At 33.9% G+C, this 26,787-nt stretch overlaps 1 protein-coding gene across 3 annotated transcripts in view; it reads right to left on the bottom strand.

The window, feature by feature from the left end:
* Positions 1–630: 630 nt before the first annotated feature.
* Positions 631–26,787, bottom strand: part of Neto (Neuropilin and tolloid-like) — a 196,271-nt gene continuing 170,114 nt past the window's right edge. For all 3 annotated transcript variants that reach the window (XM_076129323.1, XM_076129322.1, XM_076129321.1), the window contains 12 exons: positions 18,577–18,984; positions 18,131–18,216; positions 17,609–17,783; positions 16,876–17,024; positions 16,382–16,479; positions 15,967–16,124; positions 14,992–15,116; positions 14,343–14,480; positions 13,812–13,979; positions 12,719–13,025; positions 8,525–8,665; positions 631–6,623 (listed from right to left, as the gene is read on the bottom strand). In XM_076129323.1, the coding sequence (XP_075985438.1) occupies positions 6,538–6,623; positions 8,525–8,665; positions 12,719–13,025; positions 13,812–13,979; positions 14,343–14,480; positions 14,992–15,116; positions 15,967–16,124; positions 16,382–16,479; positions 16,876–17,024; positions 17,609–17,783; positions 18,131–18,216; positions 18,577–18,984 (2,039 nt within the window). In that variant the 3' untranslated portion in view covers positions 631–6,537. The remainder of the gene's footprint in view (positions 6,624–8,524; positions 8,666–12,718; positions 13,026–13,811; positions 13,980–14,342; positions 14,481–14,991; positions 15,117–15,966; positions 16,125–16,381; positions 16,480–16,875; positions 17,025–17,608; positions 17,784–18,130; positions 18,217–18,576; positions 18,985–26,787) is intronic.

The following is a 26,787-nucleotide window of genomic DNA, read 5'->3' as shown; positions in this document are numbered from 1 at the left end:
TCTGCTCATTTCCCAGAAATAATTTACGAAATATTGTTCTATACTTAACTTTTGCTTGTCTTTCCCATCAACTTTCTTTTATTAACATCAAATTATTAAGCCTCACAAGTTTTTTCTTAGAAAATCGAACAATATTGTTGTAACATGATAGAAAAAAAACTTGCTCGATAATATTTTTAATACTTCCTGTTTTGTTGAGAACTTAAGAACCGGCGGAAATTTCAAAACCAACTAACCAATGAATTTGTAAAGTAATGTGCATAAGGAATAATTATTACTTGTTCCAACGATGAAGGAAAACATACTGATGAAACCAGCTTGAAAGTTTTTTGAGCAGTTCTTGAAGGCCTGACCCATCTCATACCTATTACGAGATATCTGTAGTGTGATTCGCTATTATTATCGGCTATCGACAATCGGCTTGCTATCGAGAACTTTTATATGAAAATCTAATTCCATCAACGCCTCTAGCGGGTGTCGTAGGAATCATTTTGCTGTACATTTTAAATGTCAAACTCTCGATATTTGATAGTGCTTACTGCAGCGACTACTGTGCCCAGCAAAAGGTCAGTAATGGGTTAAAATAATTTAATTTGAGTTGTTTATTTGTAAGGAAAAATAAAACAAATATTAAGAAAAACGCTTAAAATTTATTTATTTACTTACAAATTTAACAATATATAAATCGTTAATCTATTTACATACTATTTACACTATACTCTACGATAGACCATATATTTATGAAGCAACAAAATAATTAAACAATTGTAATTTAACAATTTTTCAAACAATTTGTCAATAAAAATCAACACACATTTTTTTCAACGAAACAATTATTTTTATTAATTCTGTTTTCTATACAATATTTTTGTCAAAAATGTTATAGTTATGAAGTTTTATTAAACTTAATTGAATTTCATCGAATTCAATTTAAACGCAAATAGTATTTATTTCAACTGACTAGTTCCAAACAATAAAATACATATGGATATTCATTATTCGGAGATAAATGATTTTCGTTCTACAAACTTAGTGAACACACTGTAAGTACCAGCACAATTTAGTGATTTTAGCCAGATTTAGTTTATTTGTCACTTTGACAACAAAACGGACGAATCGATTTCGATAGAATCTGGCAAATCGATAGACTATCTTGTAAATTGTTATGTGTGTCCTACGACACTAACGTAACGCCACCACCTCATCTTCCTCTGGCACTTTTATCTGTCGTAAATGTGGTCGCGGTTGGCACTCCTACCTTTCAACCACGAACGAAAGTGCACTAATTCTTCACCACCCTAATCATCTGTCATTGATTAATAATGATGATGTTTTTACAAGGCAAGTGGAACCTACGGCATAAGTTAGTACGTTGTAAAATAAATCTCTTGAATGGATTGCTCTCAAACATTCCTACAAATAGTTTTTGGCTAAGAATTTGACAAGGAACAATGTTCGTACACATTTTAAGCCAACGTTATGACTACAAAGTATTGGCACAAGACTTGAACTATTTCACACTTCTCGAAGTGGAACAAAGATTTCCTACTTTGTGACTTTATTATCAAAGAAACTTATTTTTCAATCACAAATGCCTGATTGAAATTTTTGTGTTCACAATATTTTTTGTGGGCAAACCATTTTGTCTATGAATTATTTCATTTTATGAACACAAACTACACTTATTGTAAATTATGGTAACGCATTTTTACGAAAACAATGAAGAACAAACTCCTTTTCGTCAAACAATTAGGTTAATTTTCTAATCTTTTGTCGTATTTCAAAAAGAATAGCTTTATAATTTCACCCTTTAACAATGGCAAAATTAGATCCATTTTCTGATTTCAACAAAACGTAACAATTTGTTCATCCAAAAAAATAAGATAAGATGAATTTCTTCAACTCAACAAAGGGAGAATTTGCAAGATTTTTCACCGAAACATAGCTCGAGACGATTTCAAAAGTTTTAATTTCACTTGTAAAGTCGAAAGGACCTACGCCTATAAATCTTGTTTGAACTCGTTCAAGTGAAAGGCCAGTCTTTTAGCTAAATTAGACGTGAATTATTTTATTTTTCAAGCTATTTTTCTTTAGGGAAGTTGTTTCGGAAGGTTGTCATCCGACCCGAGATTAAGTAGCCTACTGAAGTAATGCTCTTTGCGCTTTCTTCCTTTTTCGCTGTGAGTAACGTACTGATTGTGAGTACGTATCAGGTCTTTTTAGTAAAAATGCGCAACGTAAGTAAATGTTATTAAAAATCATTTTGCAAGTTTTTAATTGAAGTTTTTCTTTGGTCGACTATTAGAAAATTTCCTAAGTGACACTTAACGCTTTACGACTCAGAATAATGTAATTTAACTGTCTCCTCAAGTCTCAGAGTATCATATTAGCTTAATGAACAAGTTACCCTTTAATCTCTACTCAAACTCTTTCATTACCAACTTCATTTACAACTTATTTCCTGTATCGCTCAATCAGAAACTAATTACGAGCAAGTACCCAAAAACATAGCGAAAACGAACCGCCTCCAAGCGAATTAGCCTTGATTAAAACGCATTCGCGAAGCCAAAATTGAATTTAAAACTTAGAGCGCTCTGATTGGCTAATAATAATTTTGCGCGCTGCTCTACCCAATACCTCTAAGACAAGGTGCCCTTTTGAAGTCCTTAATTAATTTAAATTTTAAAGTTGTAGAAATCGAATTGTGAAGAGGTTTGGCATTCCCTTTGCTCGATCTGTTAAAATTTTTGAGTTCATTTTCAGAGTGCAAAGTTTTATATTTATTTGATAAATAACTTTGAAAATTATGTGATTGGATGAGCGCTGGATGGGTGTACGGGGACGTTTTAAAATAAGGATTTAATTGGATTCGGGAAGTCATAAAAGTTTAATATGCCCCGATGAATAACCAATTCCGCTTAGCTGCGCGAATTGAAGAACCAAATTTGCTGTTACGTTAAAAGCATCTGCATAAGATTTTAATGAGCTATTTATTTGCTCGAGTAAATATATTATTTTAAATATTTCGTTTCATTATTCTATTCATTGATTAAAGAGGCAGTTATATGTGACTTCAAATGGTTATGGTTGGGTAATTGCACGGTGTTTGAAAGTTAATAAATACAAACAGAAATAAATAAATCATCAAAAACTCCTGAACCAAAATAACTGCTCATTACTGACAAATTATGTATGAAAAGACACACTAAGTACCTATACAAACGTATCCAATTTTATGAAACAAAATATATAAGATGATAATTGTAACAAAAATAACCGAGAACTTTTATCGGATGTGTTTTTGTACCAAATTAACTATCTTAGTAAACAATTTCGGGTACAAGCGCTTCCTGACATTGAAAGCGAAGGAAATTAATTATCGGTGAACCGTGAAGGTAGATAGATAGTCGGTTGGAGACATCGCCTTAAAGATACGAGAAGATCAATGTGGGGTTAACGCGAGTTGGGTGCGTTAGTTAGAACTATAGATAGACAAAATGCCTTACCTCGAGTTTCTTAGATACATTTAGCGGTAGTTTATCTATTCGATAGCGTTTAAACTCATATAAAAAAACGCTATTGAATAGATAAACTACAGCTAAGTGTACTCAGAAACCGGGCATTAGGACGCGGAGTATCTAATTGGAGGTACCGCGTCCTGGCCAGCTTATGGTGACTGTTGAAGGAACAGCGTCAGGTTTTTAACCGGCTTATTAAACCGGAACGAATTGCCGGCGGGAGAGCTCGACATACCCCTCTTCTGAGGGCATGCAAAACAAAATACAACTAGGACAAAATGTTTTGCGACAAGTGTCGCAAGTGGCGGTAAAACTGTGCGACGTAGCTGGACATCGCTCGTCTCCTTGAAAGTGTGGCAAATTAGAATACACCATTTTGTGACTGTGAAAGCAGCCACGTAAGAGTTGAGAACGTTTAAAAAAAATATCTGGAAGTATTAAATGTTTTTTATCCTTTGCCTTACTTTTTTAGTATTTTGTAGGTTTAAGAAGAATTCTTAGGAGAAGAACTAGTCATTTTCACAAATATAATAATAAAAATCTACACCGGCGTAACAAAGTTAACAAACCTCAATTTTATTTGTAATACAAATAGGTTTTTGTTAATTAACTTTAACATAATATTGTCAAATTGTAATTACAATATCAATTAAAAATATTTTCTTTAAAATGTATCTAACATTTTTTATTTTATTCAAATTATCTACATTTATTTACAATTAATTCACTCTTATATTTTATTGATTCTTATAATTATATTTTAGTCGAATTGGTCTATTTATTCTTTCGTCTAACAACTAATAAAACTACATTTATTTTACATTTAAATGTAAAATGTTTTTGATTTAATAAATTTGTTTTACAAAATTGCTAACGGGTCTTAAACATGATAGAAAATGTAAAAATTTACGATACCTTATTCTGCTGCCAGACGTTTCGATCGAATTATATCGACCGTCTATACTTCTATTCTGTCGTATGGTTAGTGGTCAACCTAGTGTCAAAGTTGTTCAAGCCGCCCGAAAGGCCTTTGACATGGCTTAGCGACTGTTATCTTAGAAGACAACCACCGGGACCGACTATTTACTGGCTCGCCGAAGCACGGAGATGCTCAGTTCAAATACCACTATGCGGTTACCCATCTATAGCTCGACCGACCGGTGAGCGCAACTGGCTATGAGCGCCTCGACCGTGGTCACGGGCTTACTGAAGGTATTAAAATAGTAATATTCTCATCGTGTTTATAACTCGTTAGCAATTTTGTACTATGTGTACAAACCGCGATAATTTAAAAACTTCAAATCTGTTTTGTAGATAATATTAAATCTAAAAAATGGTAGGACAATTATTTGTCAAAAATGTATGCGAGAGAAATTAAATATTTTCGACACGTTTTGGAAGACTTTTATGATAAATGTATATTCGTAACAAAATCTGAACATTTTATTTTCACAAAATCATTATTATTTTCATTTAAACATTTCTAAATATAAATAACAGAACAAGAAACAATTTGACTAAATAATTTTATTTTCACAAAATAATTATTTAATAATAATTTTAAAGCTAATTCCTAAAGCGATATTACAAACAATTCGTTTTTGAATCAAACAATTAAACTTACTAGACTATGATAGTTAATTATTGCATTCAGTTTTATTATTGCAGAAATACCTGGAAAGCAATGTTCTTGTTACATTTAAAAGTGTTTTATTTACAGTAAAAAGTATGATGGTTTTTAATTAAATTCAAACTATAATTTAGTTCTGTAAGTGGATGTTACGTCTGTCAAAAAATCATTTAAAACTGTTAACTACATATTTCATATGTCTAGTTGTACTTAAATGTACCGGTGTTTTTAACAAATTATTTTTCTGAAGTCGGCAATATGTTTTATAAACATCATTTATTAATTACATCACAGGAAGGTGTGACGTATTTTTTTATATTGGAAAAACAAAAATACGATTTATATTATTTCCATCATCACTGACCAACTAACCAGAATAACATATTTTTATAACACAATCCAATAATAAGAAAACTTACAATACACCAGAAAGTTGCTTTCCATATTTCCACAATAATGAGTTATTAAACCAATGGCAGTATTCATTTTGTATGTACACCCTAAACCACCCATTAGGGTGATTAATTTGGCATTACAGTACAACTATGTGCGTATCAGTATTATAGGTAACATTTTGTCCATATTCTATTAAAAAAACATACATTTCACTCATTTTATTATTTATTTACATAATAGTGAAACTGTAAATAAATATTTTAAAAACAGTAAAACACAATGAATACTAATTCGTAAATTCAAATCAAGCGTTTGCTCCATTGTTATATTTTCAACCGATTGAGTTTCAATCGATACGTAGTTTCCGTTTTTCAACCGATAGGGAAAGTATTTGTGGACAAAAATGGTAGTACATATTTGTGATATTGTTTTTCGCAGAAATAAACAATCTATTAATGGGTTCAAATCACAAACACGTTTAATGAAAAACGAATTTCGAGGTACTAAAAATAGGTTGAAAAAAATAACAACCGTACAGCAACGACACCACAAAACGAAAAACCCTTATCTATTCAAAAAATGCTATAAAAGTTCTCACAATCGTTATCTATGGGGTTCGATATCTGCCGTCACCACAAAAGTCTTTCTTGGTCTCCGACACTCTTCATCATCATCCACCCCGTGAAAACACACACTCCTTTGAGGATACACTTTAGGCTTATAGTCTACCGACGACCCTAAATTCCTAGGCAAAGTCTGAGATTTCTTATACTCAAAATCACTTTTTAAACAGTAGTCATATATAACTTTTGGTTTCTCATCAAAATATCTGCTGTAGTACCCATCACACGCGTCGAAAGACATACTTTTTGAGAAGTTATCTAAGTGACAAGTGTGAGGATGGTACGAGCCCTCAGGCCTGGTGCGAGGTTCGAGAGGATACCAGGAGTCCGGAGGGATTGGGGCCCAAGGAGGGGGCCCCAAAGGTCAGCCTCAGCGAATCGGTTTGGAGACAATGATGACATCGGGAGCTGATCGAGTCGTCTCTGTGCTGATGGGACGACGATCGAGCTTCTTTTCTGTAAAGAAAATTTCGTTTAACAAAAAATTATTGTGAAAGATTTTTAAAATATTTTTCTATAAAATTCTTAAGTAAAGTAAAGTAATTAATCTGAACATGACAAATTAAGGCTGAGTAATTTCCTTTAGATAAGACGTCTACGCTTTCAAATATTTTTTAACTATAAAATAATTTTAATTCGAGATATCAAGATTCCTTTCGTAGTCGGCGGGCATGTATGGAAAAATGTATGAATGTGAATGACGCTAAAGAAATTTGTTGGGATCTTTTTTTGGTAATTAGTTAGCTTAATTGTGATCTTATGTACGTATTTTATATAAACCATCGTGCTTGGCGTACTCAAATCTAACTCATTCTACAATAAGTACAGCGGAACGATTTCTTTCTACTATTGTCGACAATCAGCAAGATATTAAGTAATTTTACATGAAACATTTTTCAGCGTCTTCATTCCTTGACTCCGTCCTCAATTATAACTCATCTTACTATAAGCACGATTCCTTTCTACTATGGACTGTCAATAATCAGCTAGATATTAATAAATTTTACATGAAACATTTTTCATGTAAAATTAGTTAACAGCTCAGTAGCGCGATGCTGTATAATCGGTCCTGTCGAGTATCAAAAGTTTGACATTTAGAATGTACTGCCAAAATAGTTCCTACGACACCCATCAGAGGCGTTGATAAGTATTTCATACAAAATTTCCCGATGACAGGTCGGTTGTCGGCAGTCGATAGTAGTAGAGAATCGAGCTACAGACCTCCTTGCGGGAGCCTTAAGAATCAATTTAACGTCCATTTTAAATGTCAAGATACATAACAAAAACATTGCGAAACTGATCCAAAATATAATCGTTATAAAATATTCTACAATGTTTTTCAAATAATTTCTCATATTGCGAGTTCAACCGAGTATCAAATTCCACGACTGTATCCTTTGAAAGTCTCCTTATTTCTATCAAAGTTAGTTTTACGATTCAAGAGTACATCAAAGGCTAAACAATTTGTTCTAAAGACTATTAAAACTTTATCTAAAAGCTATCGAGTTTTACTCAGAAATAATTCCTTTTGTACTCATTTAAGTACATTTAATATAAGATTTGAATATTATGATGGTACGATAAATTATTACAAAATTTTCAAGTATTTTCTTGTGGTAATAGAGATGGAATCTCAATTGAATCATCAAAATGTCAAATATTGTGGTTGATTTTATGATTTGACAACTATAATTTAGGTGAAACCCTAAATTCTATGAAAATTTCTTAATTACTAAAAGCAAATAGTTAATCTTCAATGACTATTTTAACTATATTTCATTTTATTACGCTCGGGAATGAACGCAATTTACTACATTTACTATGTATTTTGACACCATTATGTTAAGTAAAGATTATTCCACATATTGTTTGTTGCATTTTTTTTTGGTCTATCGAATTTGGCTTAAACCCTCTCATATCGATCTCTGATTGTCCTCACACGTCTATTTGTCGGACTTTTTCTACTCATGACAATTTTTTCGACTCGTTTCAGTTTATATTTATACCCATTACTCATATGGTAGCTTCTTTAAACTTGTTATCCTACTACTTACTTCATTACCTTCATCTATATTTATTCATCTTGTTTTAAATGCCTTAAATTTAAATTATGGTAATAGTAATTTAGGTCGCCACGCCAATACCACTGCGTCGGGAGGTCGTGGGTTCGATTCCCATACGGAACAATTATTTGTGCGATCCAAAAATTATGGTTTCGGGTCTGGTTGTACTTTGTGTCCGTTGTTTGTATGCTTATAAAATTCCCCGCGACACAAGAGCAATTCTTAGTGCGGGATATATCTTTTTCAAAAAAACAAAACAAGCTATATCACTTTCCAGCTACTAAATCTACTCACGTGGTTTAGTCTCCTGTGACGGCTGCTTCAATAATTCGATGTGGATTTCTGAAGTGTTGGTAGCAACGGGGGGCGAAGGCCTAGCAATCGTAGCACCCGAGTAGCCGAAGGTTGAAAAACCTCTGCTGTTGGAGCCAGATCCTGAGAATGAAATATTGAAGCGATCCTTACTTGTGTTCAGTTGGATGGCTGTCCGTGCGCCCTTGGTTCCTCTGGCCATACAATAATTTGGAGTGTCTGTTAGAGAAAAAACTGTTAGAACAGGATTGGATATTGGAAGGTAGGTTTTGTATGACTATAGGATTATTGTAGGTCCGTACTCTGACATGCTAAAGCGATGTTAGAGAGAGATGGCTTCTTAAAATTTGTATAGCGCTATTCCTTTCTGACTGTTGATTCAGGATGCTAAAGAATATGAGAGACTATTATCGGCATCGGCAAAGAAAACAATCCTTCGGCAATTACTAGATGCAAGCGCACATTGACGACAACAATTCTTCAGCGTGCTATAATAACTTTAGGGATAGCAAGGAGTTCTTAAATTTACCAAGGCCGAGTTTGTTGCATGGCATGAAAGGTGCCGAACGTGCCTTTGCCAATGCCGATAGTTGGCGTTATAAAATTTGTAAGGCGCCTAGTCTTTTATGATTGCGGTTTCAGACTGCTTTAGAATGTCAGAGCATGGTTCCTGTTGTTATGGATATTGGGTACATTTTTGTTTCGGGAATATTACTTAGTAGTTAATGATGACGGTATAATTTTAAATTTAACCTATTATTTTTTCACTATTGTTCACAGATCTCGATGTAAATGAGTCGAAATAAGTGATGACAATTACCAAATTAATGTTAATTGTTGGCGTAGTGGACTCAAGGCCTGACCCCTATCATACTGATGTTTGTCAGACAAAACGGCTGAACTCATTTAAATAGTAATTGGCAGATTTATAGATTGTAGAAGATAAAGTAGGGTGAAATATTACACTATATTGGTAAAAGATATTATATTCTTTGAACAAACAAACAATGCAACCGGATAAACAAGTTTAAACAACAAACGTATAAAGAAACGAATGAAACTCAATATCAAATAGGAGAAAAACAATAGCGAGGATTCCAAGACACACTGATATCTACCATGACTCTTTTTGTGACGTCACTTTGAAATATAAGGGTTTTATTAGAAAGGGGTAATATTAGAAAAGTAATACGGATTTGTGAGTGATACTTAGGGTGGGTGTACATGAGAGAATATATTTTGACTGCTGGTGCATTTATATTTTTATTCTATAAAAAATCTAATGGGTTGTTATTGAAATTTTTGCCTCAAGGCTGCCTATATGCTTCGAGTAGAAGTGTTTACTAACAGACTGACTGCATTGCACAAGGTTTGAATCCCGAGTCGTTCAAAGTCTGAAAGTTTACGCGCTTAGATTATACACTAACCCTCTTATTTATAAACACACTATAACCGTATTTAAGTTAAAAATCTACTACAATATGTTTTCTCTTTTTCATTTCACTAAGGAGTAAAAGAAACAAAACTCTTTATAAGCCTTTCATAACTTCATATATTTTTATGCATAAAAGATTAATTTTAAACGGACGGTCTTTTTATTAGGATGCTTAGCCTAAAATTAGTTTTAAGTTTAAACAATATGCTGCATCTAATGTCTCTTGCATAAAGACCCATGTGTTCGCCCCTTAAAAAACAACCCCTATTTCGGGGGTGCGAACTTCTGGGTCGCAGGTCCGATTTATTTGGGGGTGTGTGCAGACGTATGTGTTGTAAAATTAGGGGGAGTTTCTTTGACTTTGTTTTGAGAAAGAGGGTAAGGCAAAATGTTTTTGATGGGATTCTCGCCTTTTTGTAATTGCTTGTTTTTCTTTTCAATGACTTTTGTATTGTATTAATATCGATGAGGTTTTTTTTTTATGTATAAAACATACATACATGAGAACATACATCACGTCTACCCATTGAGGGGGGCAGACCACAGAATATTATAGATGTAAAAGTTTTGGTCATATGAACGAATGCTTGTTACTCTTTTGCGCAAAAAATACTAAACGGATTTTACTAAAACTACATCTAAAGACAGTTTACAGCTTGAAATAGCGTGAAGCGTTGAAGATCTTTTTATTCTATGAAATTTGTCAACGCAGACGACGTCACGGGAAAAAACTAGTGTTTTACACCGGAAAAAATAATAAAACGCACACAAAGTTGACACACGGAAATGTGTTCAACCAAAAGTATTTTAATTTCTAAAGTTGAAGTTAAAAAATGTTTTTAATTTTCTCAAAATACAAACAAAATGGTGGAATGTTGGATGATGGAATTTGAATCACGCCTTTTTTGGTTTCCTCAAAATTCAAAGGGAAGTTTTTGACCTTATTTTTGAGAGGAAACGGAAGTAGGTCAAATTCGAGATCAAGAACAAATATAGAAACTTTAATATCATTGGGGAATCTTCTGTTTGTTTGTTTGTTGAGTGCTCTTTAAGTTGTAATGGAATTTTTATAAAGTGGGGTGGTTTCCACTATTGGGTATCGAGTGGTTATCGAGATTTTTTGTATGGCTATTTTCCAAACTAACAGCATTTCTTTTGCTGGATTTTTTCTGCGTTTTATTTTTAATAAGGTTTTTACAATCAATGTTTTCAATTATTTCTTATCTTTTTAAATGCACTTTGGCCAGTTTTGTTTTTTGTTAAATAGGCTAAAGTTGTTAAGCTGTCTTTATCAAACGGCTTGAACTACTTTGCCACTAAGGCGACTAGGCTATAATACGTATACTTTATCGTATAGATTACTAAATAACTGTCCTTTCCGAAAACCGTAGGACGTAGGCATAGGGGCAAATGCAGGTAGGACAGCAAAAAAAAAATGCTCCTATAATGTCAGTCAGTCAGTAGTCATCTTATACTCCGTATTACCTCCCAAAATACAGGGTGTTCCGTTTTCCGTAATATACAGCGGGAACCAGAAAAGTTCCTGATTAGAAAACTTATATCTACTAGGTCTGTGACATCGAGTTAGTGATAAGCTTACTTTCCTATCAGATTACGAGAAAAGTTGCCCAGGTATATTACCTATTACTGGGATTTCGATTTATTTTGTTGCTAAAGGCGTGACTGGGTTAGGTGATATTGAGAATGAGGTTTTTAAAATAAATGAAACTATTACGGGTATGGGTTTCCTTTCAAAATGAGAGAAGGGTTAAGTTTTGAGTTCATTGAGCCTAGACAAACCCGGTTAGGTTAGTCATTCCTTTGAAAATGGTTTAAGCAACTTTTAGGAACGATAAAAAGTACTTTGTAAATTACTAGAGCATTAAAAAAAATATTTTTACTTGAATGTGCAAGTCGCGATAGTATAATATCTGGAAATAAGTACTGCAAGATTATTGCATATTTTTTCCTACATTAAAGCATGCCTACAGCTAAATAATCTACCAATTAGAAGACAAATATATATAAAAAAATATATGCAGTTTGCAGTCATAATTTGCAGTTCGCAGTCCAACGTTAAACTGCAAACGTCTGTAATTCAAATTAAACGTTAACTCTTCACATCGTTAAAATAAAGCGATTCTGTAATATAACGACATCGTTAATGAAACGTTATAGGCAGTTAACGCCTTCAATTACTAAGGAAGGAAATTTGGTGAAGACAGTTATTACTTAAGTAAGGTTGTGTGAATCTTTGAATGTTTCATTATGATCTGTTGAAGGTGTGAAAGTGTTTCAATTATAGGGGTAATCACGAGTCTGCATTTATATATATTTTAAGAATGGACTGCTTTGACTGTTGTGGTCTGAGAGGGGTGTATTTATGTGACTGAAGGTCTTGGTTTCGATTACTGGGTTGCGAAGTGTTGTTGGGTTTTTTGGGTGGATTGGGTTTCATATCTAGACTGGATTTAGTAAAAAAATATACTAGTTAATGAAAGCAAACAATACAAAACACGGATCTTATTTAAAAATGAGAGAAATGTTAGACTTTGAGTCCACTACGCAGAACAGGAGCAATGTCAATCTAACTGCACTACCTATCCCAATTTTCGGAAAATTTTGTATTATTTTCGAAGCCAATCTAGAATATAAAATTATCAATATTTGTATGATGGTTGAGAGTCATGCTTTGAATAGCTTTAAATTGTTAAGTAAGAAGTTTTTTTCACAAAACTTACCATCAGAGCTTGGCGGAGGGTCCGTTTGAAACAGACTCTCCCTTGTCTGACACCCAGATTCCTTCGTATCCGGAGCACCAACAGAAACATCTCTTATCTCTTTCTTCTCCCTACTATCATCAGTATCTTTCGTCCTGCTTCTCATGGATTCTTCTTTCCTGCTTAAGTCGCTTCTCCTAGTTCTCCCGTTCCGTTCTATTCTAATATCTTCTGCTTCTATCGGTATGCTGTCCACTTCTCTTCTCCAAGGTTCTTCGTCGAGGTCTAAATGGGTTTCTTGGATGTAATCTGATTCTATACTGGATTGCTGGAAGAAGAAAGAAGAGTAAGACTTTATGTTATGTAAAATAAAGTAGGCTTTTGTAATACAGCAATCTATACGACTGCTGAGTGCTGATCACAAGGTTGCGGGTGAGATTACTAAGTAGAATAGAGTGAGCTCCATTGTCACCGTAGTTTGATAACATGCCTGATATATAACTGTTTACCAATATAGGATCAATTTTGCAATGTTGAAACGTGGGTGTATTTTATACACGTTTGCTATACCCGAAAGTGCTGTTTATAGGTACAGCAAGTGTAAAGTTATAAATGAAGGTGTGGCATGTACTTTTGACGTCTTTGGTCAATTTTGAAAAAGAGTTATGATGATTGAAAAGTCAATTTTGGTGTATTTTTACAACAAGTGCTTGTGCTTAAATCTATACATATAATAACATAATATAAATCAGTATCTTGTCTTGATGTTGCATAAAAAATGTAAAGTGACTTGTGGAAACAGTTTTTATACCTTAGAGTATCACAACTCAGTAGCCGTTGTTCCTTGAAAAGGCTATAACGAAGAAAAATACGCAAGTACTAAAGATTGTCCAGTGTCCATATAAAAACCTTACTCAAGAGTTTTTTGACAAATATTATCATGACTGTTGTTGCTTTACATATTGATAAGGTTATTTTTTGAATTCAGCACGAATATTTTAATAATTATTATTCATATTTTAAAGACCGAAAAAGAATCTGTATCACGAGGACTTTTATTAAAATAATATTAACAAATACGACAAATATTTGTTAATATATTTTATCTCTTTACCTTATGTTTAGAGAAGCTTCTTTGCTTCTTGAACATTTCATTTGTATGGTTTTCTCTCTCAAGACTAGCCCTTGGTTCACTGTCGCTCTGCAGCCGCTTGGGGTCCAGGGTCAGACGGCTTCCGACCATAGAGTCTAGTCTATCTTCACATGACTGACTTAAGTGTGCCTGTTCAGGAAACAGAAAATGATAAATTCCTTTTATATAGAAAGGAAATCTGGGAAGACTTGTCCAAAAATGCGACAGTTTTAATAACATTATGTGACTCTCCTCAAGTTATAAAACTTTTTTTAAGTGAGGATTGAGACTTATTTACAGAACTGTTTAAAGACATGCAAAATCCTATCACAATATTTTCAGTCACTGTTACAGCAAGTGACAATTATTTCTAATTCACATGTAACTTGGAAAAGTTATTGGTGAGGTGCATTGTCTAATTTAAGAGCCCACAAACTGCATGGGCAAAATATTTGAACCACTATCGATTGCTTTCTTAATAATTATGGTTTACAGATTCTTACTGCCACTGACCTTAATAATCTTGTGGTCCTGATACAGCTTCCTCATACATTTGAATATAAACACAAAACTCATCCCGGACAGAATGAGAGAAAAGATAATAAGGATCACCATGATGTGCGGCTGATTTATCGTTGATTCTGTTTGTTGCTGTAACAAAAATGACCTTGGTTTAAAATACGAAATGTATAACAATTTGGAATCAAATGTACCTAATGTTGTGCACTTCTAAGTAAAACAATTTTTTCTTTTTGGTAAAATTATTTGTGGATCACACAAATAATTGTACCGTGTGACAATCGAACTCACGGCCTTTCGTCGCAATGGTAGCAGCGTGGTAACCTAAACCACTGCGCCACGGTGGCAGTCAAAATTTGTGTAATTATTTTTTTATTACCTGAACATTATGCATTAAGAAGGAAGTGTTTAAGAAGAATTTTAGTCAGTTTTACGGGACTTGACAAACTGCAGTATTTTTTGGTATTTAAATCAAATACATCGTTATACCCGACTCAAGTTTCGACTTCAAGATGTTTACGCGGCTGTAGCATACGTTACCATCGGAACGAAGCAAAAACAGCAATGTCACCAAGTGGTTCCTTTGTAACTACCTAGGAAACCCACTCCCATGGGGAGTCGGGATGATCTTATATATACTTACATCACAGTAAGCTTTATCCTCATCAGCTTTTAGTCGACAGTGTGCGTCTCCATTCTCATCACATTTCAAACGAGAATCGATACAAGTATTGTCTTCACAATCAAACTCGTCCTCTCTGCATCCCTCTGAAAAGAATTGAAAAATATATTCTGGTTTTCCTTCTTTATCTATGTTTATTCAAGATAAATACACATAAAATATTTATATAAATAAAAATTAATCACCGAAATGTATGGACGCATAACTTTAAAACAACTAAACTAAATTGATAATTCCTTTTTTAATATGTTTGTAACTGTTTGAACAAGGTTTGTATGGGATTGAAATTCCCACGGAAATGGGATCACCGGGATAAAATCGTACTATACCCAGACGAAGTCGGGCCATCACTAGTTAATAATAAAATAAAATTACATTGAGATTCCAATCAAAATTTTAAGAGATATCAACAAAATTATTTGTTCATTAACGCCTATCACATGCATAGTACATGGGACTAGCCAAATTGTAATATAACAACCTTTTGCCTCTGGCTCCACCCACGGAAAATTCTATTTACATATTCTAAGTAACATTTATCATCCTTCCTAATTTTATCCAAATTCATTCTGCCGTTTTCAAGGTGCTCCCACACAGCAGTTATATAACGTTATACAACATCGTGTAACACGATAACAAAACAATTTTAACAAAATTTTAAAACAAATTTGTTTAAAAACTAATGTTATAAGTCAGTTTCTAACGTTATAATAACTGTAGCTCAATTTTCTATTACTATCGACTACCGACAACCGACCTGTCATCGAGAAATTTCGTATGAAAATCTGATCAGCGCCTCTGACGGGCGTCATAGAGACTTTTATTGTAAGTACATGCTAAATGTCAAAATGATGAAAGAATCGATACAGTTGTGTGGGAACACCTTCACAAAAGAACACAATTTCTTAAAATATAAGTGTGGTTGTCGTGACTCACCATCAACTTTAGGATTTAAAGTCCTAAAAGCATTATATGTTGCTCTGAACGTGGAATTTTTAGCGGCCTTAGAAGCGTATAGCCTAAGGTACATAATATTGCCTGGATCTTCACTAGTAGTCACTGACCCTGCTACGGAACCACAATATTGTATTAACCTGGGAAAGAAAGAAAAAAACATTTTAACCTTTTATTAAAAATTACGGGTCTGCAAGCAAATGAGAGATAGGGTTAGTCTTCGCGAATCTACCAATCTGGTCAAGTTAAAACGAAGGTATATTTCTGACTACATCTTCGGGATAACCGGCGTGATATCATGTATGTACACATGTGTGTATGTTTGTATGCATGTTTGTAGATTTGTATGTTTGTACGTTTGTATGTTTGTTTATATGTGTGTTAGTATGTTACTTACTTTGCATCAAGCTCTAAGACTGAACCAAACACTTGAATGACGTTGTCTTCGCAATCATTGGGCTTTATTAATTCATACTTCGTGAAGTTTAGGTATATCTGAAAAAAAAAAACAACACTTATTACGAATGCAATGTGCTCTCTTTTAAGCCTTATTTAACCTGAAGCTGGTCCTCAGAGTCCTCAGCGAGCTTATCACTTATCTCAGAACACAACTGAGACGTCCATAGCCAGTTGCGCTCACCGTTCGGTAAACGATATGTAGGATAAGCAAAAGTTGACGCGGTCATTCCATAGATGGGTGACCGCATAGTGGTATTTGAACTGGGCGTCTCCGTGCCTCCGTCGTATCACTACCATACGATTGATGCACAAATAATTGTTTCGGGTCTGGTCGTGCTTTGTGTCCGCTGTTTGTATGTTTGTAAAAGTCCCCACGACACAAGAGCAATTCTTAGTGCGGGATAAAAAAAAATTGTTTTTACTACAACTTACCCTGGTATTAGGAGGTGTATTTATAGTCCACAGAACATCCAACGCATGGTTCAAACTACCGAGTTTACATTCAGGATCTATAGAAGACACATCTATCACTCCAAAGTTACTGACTGGTAACTCTTTGTAGCATATCTGCGGTATTTTATCTGTAACAAATTATGTGTGAGATATTTTTATTTATTTATTAGCTCTTCTTTGCAGTGTTTGCAGTGTTTTCTGCCGTATTGCGTGTTTTTTTTTTAGGTTTTTACGGTACTTCTCGGCAATTTTTCGTCTTTGTAGTGCTTTCTTCTATACTGCGTGTTTTTTTTACAATTCTTTGATACATAAACAAAGGTTTTAGGTTCAATATATTTACATAAACATTAAAGTTATAATGTATAACGTAGTGAGACTATAACTATTTTAAATATATAAACGTGTATCATATAGATAGAGTGACTTTTGCATTCGTACGTTTTATCTTAATGCATGAACAGATTTTAATAAAATAATCCAGTACAGATATTGACCCAAATTACAAAGGGTTAATATCTGGAATCAAACATAGACTTCTAATTTCTTCCGATAATAACCCCCAAAGTGCCAAGATTGGAATTGCAGGCGAGCGTACTTTTGGGTCAGCTAGTTTGAAATTGAAATCAATATTTTTGTAACATTTTAATGACTGTAATGCTAACCATTAAAAAAAAAGACTAAAGTATAGATGTTTCTATGGATTCATACTCACAGCTAGTTGACTCAGGTCTGAACTCAATATTGATCTTGAACCCTTCATACTCGATAGTATCGTCTGAGTGGAACTTCAGCCACGCGTAAGGTCCCGATGTGGTCATCTGCCTGGGAAAGGCCTGGCCACAGACCTTGTCGATCAGGTTTGAGTAACCATGTCTACCGTCTCGGACCTGGTAGAAATAAAAGCAAGTTTAACAAAATACTGGTTATTGAGAGATGGTTTAGGTCTAAACTGCACCATGCTAACCAATTGGCAATTTAGGACTTTGCATCTTCAAAAGCTGCTCAAAAAACTGTTGTGCGTGCAAAGTTTTAGCATGATGTTTATTAAACGATTGCCCATTTGCGTGATTGGCAAATACTTTGGCAGACAGCTGATTTTAGAAATAATTTTATCAATGATAGCCGAGTTGCTGTGACGCCTAAAGTTTACCTCCTATATTCATGTGAGAGTCAAATAAACATGCCTACGACTTGGTTCCGTTTGCGTTATTATATCAGAGGTACCTATACTTACTTCTAAGTAATCGTAGGCACACTGCGGATGATTTTCTATTCGGAACATATCAACGAATGTCAGGTGTATCACCATATTGTCTTCGGCTGAAATACAAAACAAACATTATGTAAAGATTACTACTGACAAAAACTGTAATGGGAATCCTTGCTTCTACTTCATTATAAATATGTACATCTGTCTGTTTGTTTATTACACTTTTACAATTAAAAAACGAAACCGATTTTTTCAAAATCCAGTAAACCTTTATTTTTTAAACTTTACAGGCTGATAGAAGAGCAAAAATGATCCAATGAGAGTTCCTTTACAAATACCGAATCCTTAAAGACCCTTAACATAGGGTATGTCAGTTTATTCACGAAAGAAGACGCGCCTCTCATCTAATTTATTGTATTACACATAAGAAATGATCACAAAAAAATACAAGTAACATAAGTACCACTTACCCTCAATAACAGTAACACAATCACTATTATTATAATAATATTTAGGAAACGCATTCTTATCATGCGGATGCATTATATAAGTATCTCTAGCATCGTACAAAAAGGCTTCACACAATTCTCCATTAGTCTCCCTCTTTATTCTAGAATGTTCTTTCCTCTTCCCATATTTCTTCTCGTTCATTCTTTGTACGTACAACTTATGCATATTAAAATTTGCTACTTGTATTTCATTATCCCTATATGTGTCGTCACGAATTGGCGTAAATTTTACAGTGTCTATTCGTTCGTTGTTTGTATGTTTGCTTTTTATTTTGGTCCATCGGTCGTCCATGTTTAAGTGGAACTGTCTCATGTTCTTCGTGGTGTCATGATCAGCTTGTTCTGATGCTATACCGCAGATAGAACAAACTGAAACAAGAGAAATACATTTTATTATTCAAAATCAACACTTTAATACAATAGTGGGTTTAAGATTTATGCTCTTGTATCCTGGAAGGAGACTCGTGCCTTGCTGTGAGACAGATATGGTTTAAATATTGTTTATTATTGCTCAGTGTAGGAACCTAGGAACTAACAACATTCTTACGAAAAACGTAAACCTATGGACAGTTTTAGAGCGCCCCTAGCGTATTCTGTAGAAACTATTTTCTAGTATAAATCGATACTAATATTATAAAGCTGAAGAGTTTGTTTGTTTAATTGAACGCGCTCAGGAACTACTGGTCCGATTTGAAAAATTCTTTCAGTGTTAGATAGCCCATTTATCGAGGAAGTTTAAAGGCTATATATCATCACGCTATGACCCATAGGAGCAGGGTACCCTTGAAAAATGTTACAAAAAGGGGTAAAATTTTGACCTATTCTCTCTTATGTGACGCAAGCGAAGTTGCGCGGGTCAGCTAGTTGTGAATATGTGTGATATGTTTTACCAATTTTTACTATCGCTACTATCACATTTATCATCCTGAACTTTTGTAAGTACTTAGTTGTCTCTGCGTGTATGTTTGTAAAAGCACCCAGTAAAACAACACTAATTTAAAGAGCAAGAGTTTGAAAAATAATGTAATACACCTTTACACTTTTCCAATGATACACGTTTCCTAAAAATATATTTCATCCATTTTCTTAAATACATGAATAGACCCTAAGACGATAAACCTAACCCTTCAAAATTCAACAGTATAATCTTCATAAGAACCCCAAAACCCTGGCTATGAAAATATAATGAAGAATTAACCCATATATTATCCCGAGGGTTGTACGAAACCCCTAAGATTATGAGCCTATCCTTCATAGTACAACTGACAATCGTAAGCGGGCTCATTAACATTTCAGAAGAAAATATCACTTTAGAGTAAGTGTTTGTAAAACTTTTAATCATAACTCAAGTACCACGTTCTTTGCAACTTTTTATTCGATTTTTTGTAGATTAATACGTATGATTTTTTCTTTCACCTACTCAACCTAGTCCAACATATTAGCTAAAAGCCTTGTGTGATTCACTGAAGGCTAGCCGAAGATAACCAACAAAATCCAGAATTGAAAACTTCAGACTTACGCATCTGATTAATCGTGTACACCAAGGCTCTCTAAATTTAAGTTGTGGGACTATAACTTTATTCACACTTAGTCAGATTTTTGGGGAGTAGAGTAAATATTTTAAATTAATCCTGGTTATAAGCAATTGTAATATTGACTGCCTCCGTGGCGGGAGGTCGTGGGTTCGATTCCCACACGGAACAAATTTTTGTGCAATCGACAAAAAAATTGTTTTGGATCTCGTTGTACTTTGTGTCCGTGGTTTGTGTGTTTGTAAAAGTCCCCACGACACAAGAGAAATTCTTAGTGCGGGCGTTGAAAAATTATAACTGCACAAATGTCAGCACTTGTAAAGCAACTAAGATACGTAACGTTTTAAAAGTTTTAATTGAAACAACAAACCATTCTTCCGTTTCATATTTCAGTGTTCTAACGACACGTAGAGTTTATTCTGTAATTGTGACGTCAGAAATAAGATGCAAATGGCCGCTGTGTCATTACTTTATCATATTTCGTCTGTACGCGTTGAGAATTTGAAATTAAGTCGCGACTGATTTTCATATTCCGTTGAAAGAAAGTCATCGCACCGTCTATTATTAGGCTTAGGAAAATTTTTGATTTGATTTTTGACTCACTCATAAATGAGTTCTAAAAATATTTTCTATTGTGGAAACGCCTTACCTAGGGTACAAACCTAGAACATTTGTGATCAGCAGTTACACTACCACTCGAACCATAGATATTATTTGAAGGCGAAGAATATTTTACTCAAAGGAAAGTAATGGATATGTGTTATTCTATATAATTCTATATGCTCGTCTGTTACATTTTCATGCCTAAACTGCTGAAATGATTTCGATAAAAATCTTGTCCTATGTTCATATTGTTCATATAGGGTAACTATATGAACATAGGAGAAGATTTGGTATCATTCAAAAGTCTTCGTCTGCGGACAGCGCCACGCGAGTCACAATTAATAATATTTCTACTTACTAAATGCCTTCAATCTAATTATATTTTTCTTCAGCAAAAAAGCATTTAATAAATACAGTACCAAAAACTTATTACAGTTTATTCTGAACAAATAAATTAAGATGACGCGACGCCTCGAGGCGACTTTTTACAATTTAATTCGGTTCGTTTCGTGACCTATTTAACATACAGGGTGCGTTCAAGATGAATAACCTTTAAAACCACTAGCGATACGACTCTTGATAACTAAGTTTAAATATTGACAAGCTGACGGTTTTGATGTTTAATAATACTAACTTGGATAGTAAATGACTAGTTTTTGCTAGTGACTTCATCTATGTAGCAAGATTTTCTGGAGTAAAAACCATCGTGTGTGTTTATTCAAGTTCTAAATTAGCTATTTCCAATTGTATCCATTCAATATCTTTTCCGTGAAAGGATTTAATAGAAGTATAAAAAAAAATCGGTTTTAACGACCATATATTATGTAGACGAAAAAATACAGGACCGATTTTTTACTTGATCCGAGATTCAAACTTTAGACTTCTGCGCGACAAAATGAATCCTTATATCCTTTTAAACCCAACTCGTAGAATGTGAACCACAAAAATCTATTCATCAGTCACAATATTTTTTTACTCCGCAGAATCAAACCCACGACCGCTTCATGACCACCTTAACCACAGCTCCACAGACCTCAAATACTTATTCTCCATCGACACGTGTTAAACATAGAAAATAGACCTAGCACTGACGCTAAGACCGTAATAAAATTTCACGAGCACTTCTGATCACCAGTACCGTACGTGGAAGAAATAGTAATAGTTCTAGAGGTCTGTATGTAGGGCCCGAATAAATAAGAGTACTTGGATGTCTTAGCGGCCCGTTAAGGATTATGAGAAGGATAAAATGGATAGTATGAGATGAACCACGGATATGTAGCAGTCTAGATGTCGCTAAGTATATAGTTTGGTAAGAGCAGGGTACGCTGTTGGCGGTAGTATCCAAAATTTAGAATTTAGCACATTAGTGGCACGCAGATTTAGGCAGCTGACGGTGGCCTGTTTGATATTACTTTATTCTGGAAATACACTGAATTCTTAATCATAAACTAAATCTAAATCTTATATAAGTTGTCGGACTTTAGCATCGTTTAGCTTACGTCTGAATATAACAACACTCCATTGCAATTAAGGCAAACATAAAGACAAAAGACAAAGATAGTGTGGGATTGAATGGAAGAACGTTGTTGTTGCTTCGTCTATCAGTTTGACCATTTTATATCCGTTGTTTGTATGTTCATAATAGCGAAAATTTCCTAAAAAACCTCCTTTAGTTGATATCCAAAATCACAACCTGTCGATCTTATGTGTACGGACCGATCTAGTAGTCTAAAATCAGAGATTTCCAGTCTGCAAATGACATCCGAATTTAAAGTATGTTTATATTTTTTTAAAGTACGAACCGCGCTCTTTTTTCAGAAGTGTGCCTTCTAGATAACGTATATCTATGAGATCTAAGAAATTACCAATGTTATGGATACCTAAGTCCTAGGTTTTGCTGATTAAGACCATTTTAAGAGAAAGGGAATAATGTCAACGACTATGTGAGAGTTTTTCTTAGGGGAATAGAAATCTAGCTATTTACAGAAATTACTACGTAAATGTAGTACATATTATGTGTAGTAGTTAAGTTGGTCAACACGTTGTTACTACTACGCATGGTTGCGGGTTCGAATCCCACACTGTCAAAATATTTTATCTTTAATTTGAGTTTTCTTTATGCCCGTTTTTTGTATGTTTGTAAAAACCCCAACAAAAAATAATAATTCTCTTCCACCACATATTATAAATATTAATATGTTCGGATTTTCCTTGAATCAGTAGTTTGTATGTTCATGTTCGTTGTTTTATTTATTTTTACCAATTTTGTATCAAAAACAGATAAATGCCTTAACCACGTTTAGCAATAATTAAGTAATTCAAGTAATTTTAGTATTCAAACGCTCTCAAGTACTCTCGAATTTTCTATACTTTTAACTATAGAAAATCGAGTTACTGGTCCATCGCACAAAAAACCCTAGAATTTCAGTCATTACTCTACCTAGCCTAACCTAAATTGTACACCTAGACCAGCACCTACATAGTAAATAGAAACTTAGTCTTAGCCTAGCCTGTATTCGTACCGCAGTAATACATCACACTATAAATCACCGCAAGTTTGCCTACGTTCAGCATTGCACGAATACTTGAACTTAAACGGAGTAGGTTTTACCTGAAGGGTATTTTGAGATCGAGTTTGTTATCGAGTTGCTATCGAGAACTTATTCTGTGGAAAAAAATATAGTACACTACTAAAGGGATATGTTTTAGTCTCTCCATAATGAGACAGGAGTTAAGTTTGTTGACCAAAGTGTTGAAGATTTCGTATTTTATCAAGAAATGATTTAACAACTCTTACATCACGCTGTATTCCTCTGTCGTCAGATCAAACGATAATAATTGTTCTCGCGGCTCCACCCATCGCTAAATTTGTCGTAGTAATGTCGTTATTCAGGATACAAGCTAACATCCTGCCAAATTTTATCGCATTCGTTTCAGCCGTTTTAACCGTAAAAAGATAATGGAGAGAATGATTTTTGCAATATGGAAATTTACATTGCACATACTTTGAAAACTTAGATACTAGTGTGTTACTTAAGTTTTCAAAACTCTCTCGTTTAAATAGGAGACATGTATATATACTACCTGATTTGATCATTATCTCCAACACTGTCATTGGTATCTTTAAATATTTAAATGATTTCAGTAATTGCAGTACACTTTACAAAATGTCTCGTCACTCTTATATACATTTATAAGTACAGCAAAGTAAAATTGTACACGTTACAAATTTTTGTGCTTGCGCTACGACAGCATAAAGTGGGCAATGAATAAATTAACACTGACCCCGGGGCGCGGCCCGCGGGATGTGAAACACATCTCGCTAGAGACGGGACACGGGATATATCGATGAATATTCCGGGATTTTTCTTTTTTTGTTAATCTACGTAACGAGGATTGGATCGAATTCGTTTCGTTTGGGGACTGGATGGAACAGAGACTGGTGATATTGGAAAGATTTTTCTTGGGTAAAAACTGGCATGTATTGTCCAGGTTCAAAACTACCTGGGTGTCAAATTTCGTCAAAATCTGTAAGTAGATTTTGTATTAAACAGTTTAAAGTGTGTATACTTCATTTATTTAATACTACAAAGCTTCTGATTTATAAATATTACCATTAAGCCCGCCTTTACAGTAAATATTTTATGAAGAAATTGCGTGTACGTCTATCCCGAAAGTTAGCTCCACAAATCTTTTCTTTTTAAATTACTTCATAGATTTATAAAATAATCATAAAAAAGCCGAATCTTTACACGTATTCATAAACGCTATACAATTTTTCCTGTACCATCAAAATAAATCAAAGTCCAACTTGCGAAATTTTAAATATACTGATATGCACACTACTTAACAAATACTTCAAAGACTTTCTTTACAACTGACACGAAAAGAATGTACGTTAAAAATATTCGAAATATCCAAAAGTACGAAATATTGAAAGTGCCAATCTCATTCAACTACGTCTGGGAACTACTGAAATTCAGTGTAAAAGCAAATTAATTTCACTAATGTTTTAGTAAATTCATGTAAATTCTCACTCAACATTCAGTGGATTCCGTTACAATTGGTTCAAAACCCTAATTAAGTTATGTTCTATTTAAATATACAATTACTATTATTTGTAATTAATGTAAATGTGTTTCTATGTAATTTCAGCTGTTTTTATGGTCTAAACGGTATTGTGCTCGAGTGATCACGGGTCCGAATACCAGGTCGGATAGTTGTTATGCATGAGTGCTTTGTGATTTTTGCATGGAATTAATATTTCTTTCTTCCTTTTTTTAGCGATTTTCAATTGCGAAAAGATTTATTTTTCATTGGTGAATTTTACAAATTTATATTCCAATTGGGAATGGATTTTAAGATTAGTCGCCTATAATGTCGTTTTGACCAACTTAACCACTACGCTACAGATATTATACTTAATTCAATACTTGTTGATGTTTGCAAAAACCTTGCTTTTACGAGTCATTACAACTTTAATATACAATCATCTCACTTAAGAGAGGAGAACTACAACAAGGGACATTGTTCTTTAGATATTTTATTATACATCTAAAATTATTGACATAAAAATAAATCATTAAACTAAACAATTTTTCCTCATTTATCGTATATTTTATCGATAATGTCCCCTCCCTAGCCCGCATATCAAACGTCTCGCCGACATAGCGAGGTGAGCTACGTACTGCTTACATCATTACCTTCAAGTACTCTACTCTGCGTATTTTAGGTAGTAGCGTTATACTAGCGATGATGACAGTGTAATTACAGATGTAGTTGGCTCTACCTTCCAAATTGTTGGTAAATTTAGAAATTGTAGCTTTGACAATCAAATGTGTCAATATTTGAGCAAAATCTGTACTGATATTATGAAACTGAAGAGATCGTTTGTTTTTTTTGTTTGAGCGGGCTAATCTCAAGAACTACTGGTCCGATTTGAAAAATTCTTTGAGTATTAGATAGTTAATTTATCGAGGAAGGCTATAGACTATATAAGTATATCATCACGCTACGACCAATAGGAGCAGAGTATCAGTAATTGAAAATATTTTATTACACATCTAAAAAAACCTTGAGAAATAAATAATTAAACCAAACAATTTTTCCTCATTTATCGACTAATTTATCGATAATGTCTCATCCCTAGCCCGCATATCAAACGTCTCGCCGACATAGCGAGGTGAGCTACGTACTGCTTACATCATTACCTTCAAGTACTCTACTCTACTTATTTTAGTTAGTAGCGTTATACTAGCGATGATGACAGTGTAATTATATCTGTCGTTTGCTGCCTTCCGAATTGGTGGTATATTCTGAAATTGTAGATTTGACAATCAAATGTGTCAATATTTGAGCAAAATTTATAATATTACGCTTGTTATACCCGAAGGTGTGTAGAGGTGTATGAAATACTTCTACATTTTGCCATTAACAATGCCTATTGCCATAATAAAATTACACCTAGTTTTGCTTAGCATGTTTAGAAGTAAGATGTACTTAGAGTTTGAAAGTGATGAGACATTTCAGTCAGATTCTTTAAACTATTATGTCAAAATTCTATATCTACAGATATAGAAATTTTTCATAATACGTCGTCATTCCTATTTAGTGTTATACAGTCAGAATCTCTCGATAGTTAACAACTCGAAAGGTTCTGGCTCCTTTTGCCGCGGATATAGATGTGTTGCGGGGTGTTACTTCAGTTAAAAATCGGTCTAGATTAAGATTACTGCTCAATCATCAAGCTATATCAATGGCCAGAAATCTTATTTTTTCTTAACACTGGGTCTACTAACTAACCAATAAGAATAATCTGTGGGACAATAATAGTTTGGTAAAAAAACACACACATCCTAGAACTAACAGTAGCGACAAATAAAATATTTTATTATACACTAGAAGTTCCAAATCTTCCCAACATAGTCAGCAAAAACTATTTTCCTTCTACTCAATTTTTTTGCGACTGTACAGTATAGTTACGGAAATAAATATCAATACAACGGGATATTTCCACATGTACACATTGTACACCGTT

This window comes from Anticarsia gemmatalis, chromosome 22, assembly GCF_050436995.1.
Source record: "Anticarsia gemmatalis isolate Benzon Research Colony breed Stoneville strain chromosome 22, ilAntGemm2 primary, whole genome shotgun sequence".
Classification (NCBI taxonomy): domain Eukaryota; kingdom Metazoa; phylum Arthropoda; class Insecta; order Lepidoptera; family Erebidae; genus Anticarsia; species Anticarsia gemmatalis.
This window is presented reverse-complemented; position numbering and strand designations above follow the sequence as displayed.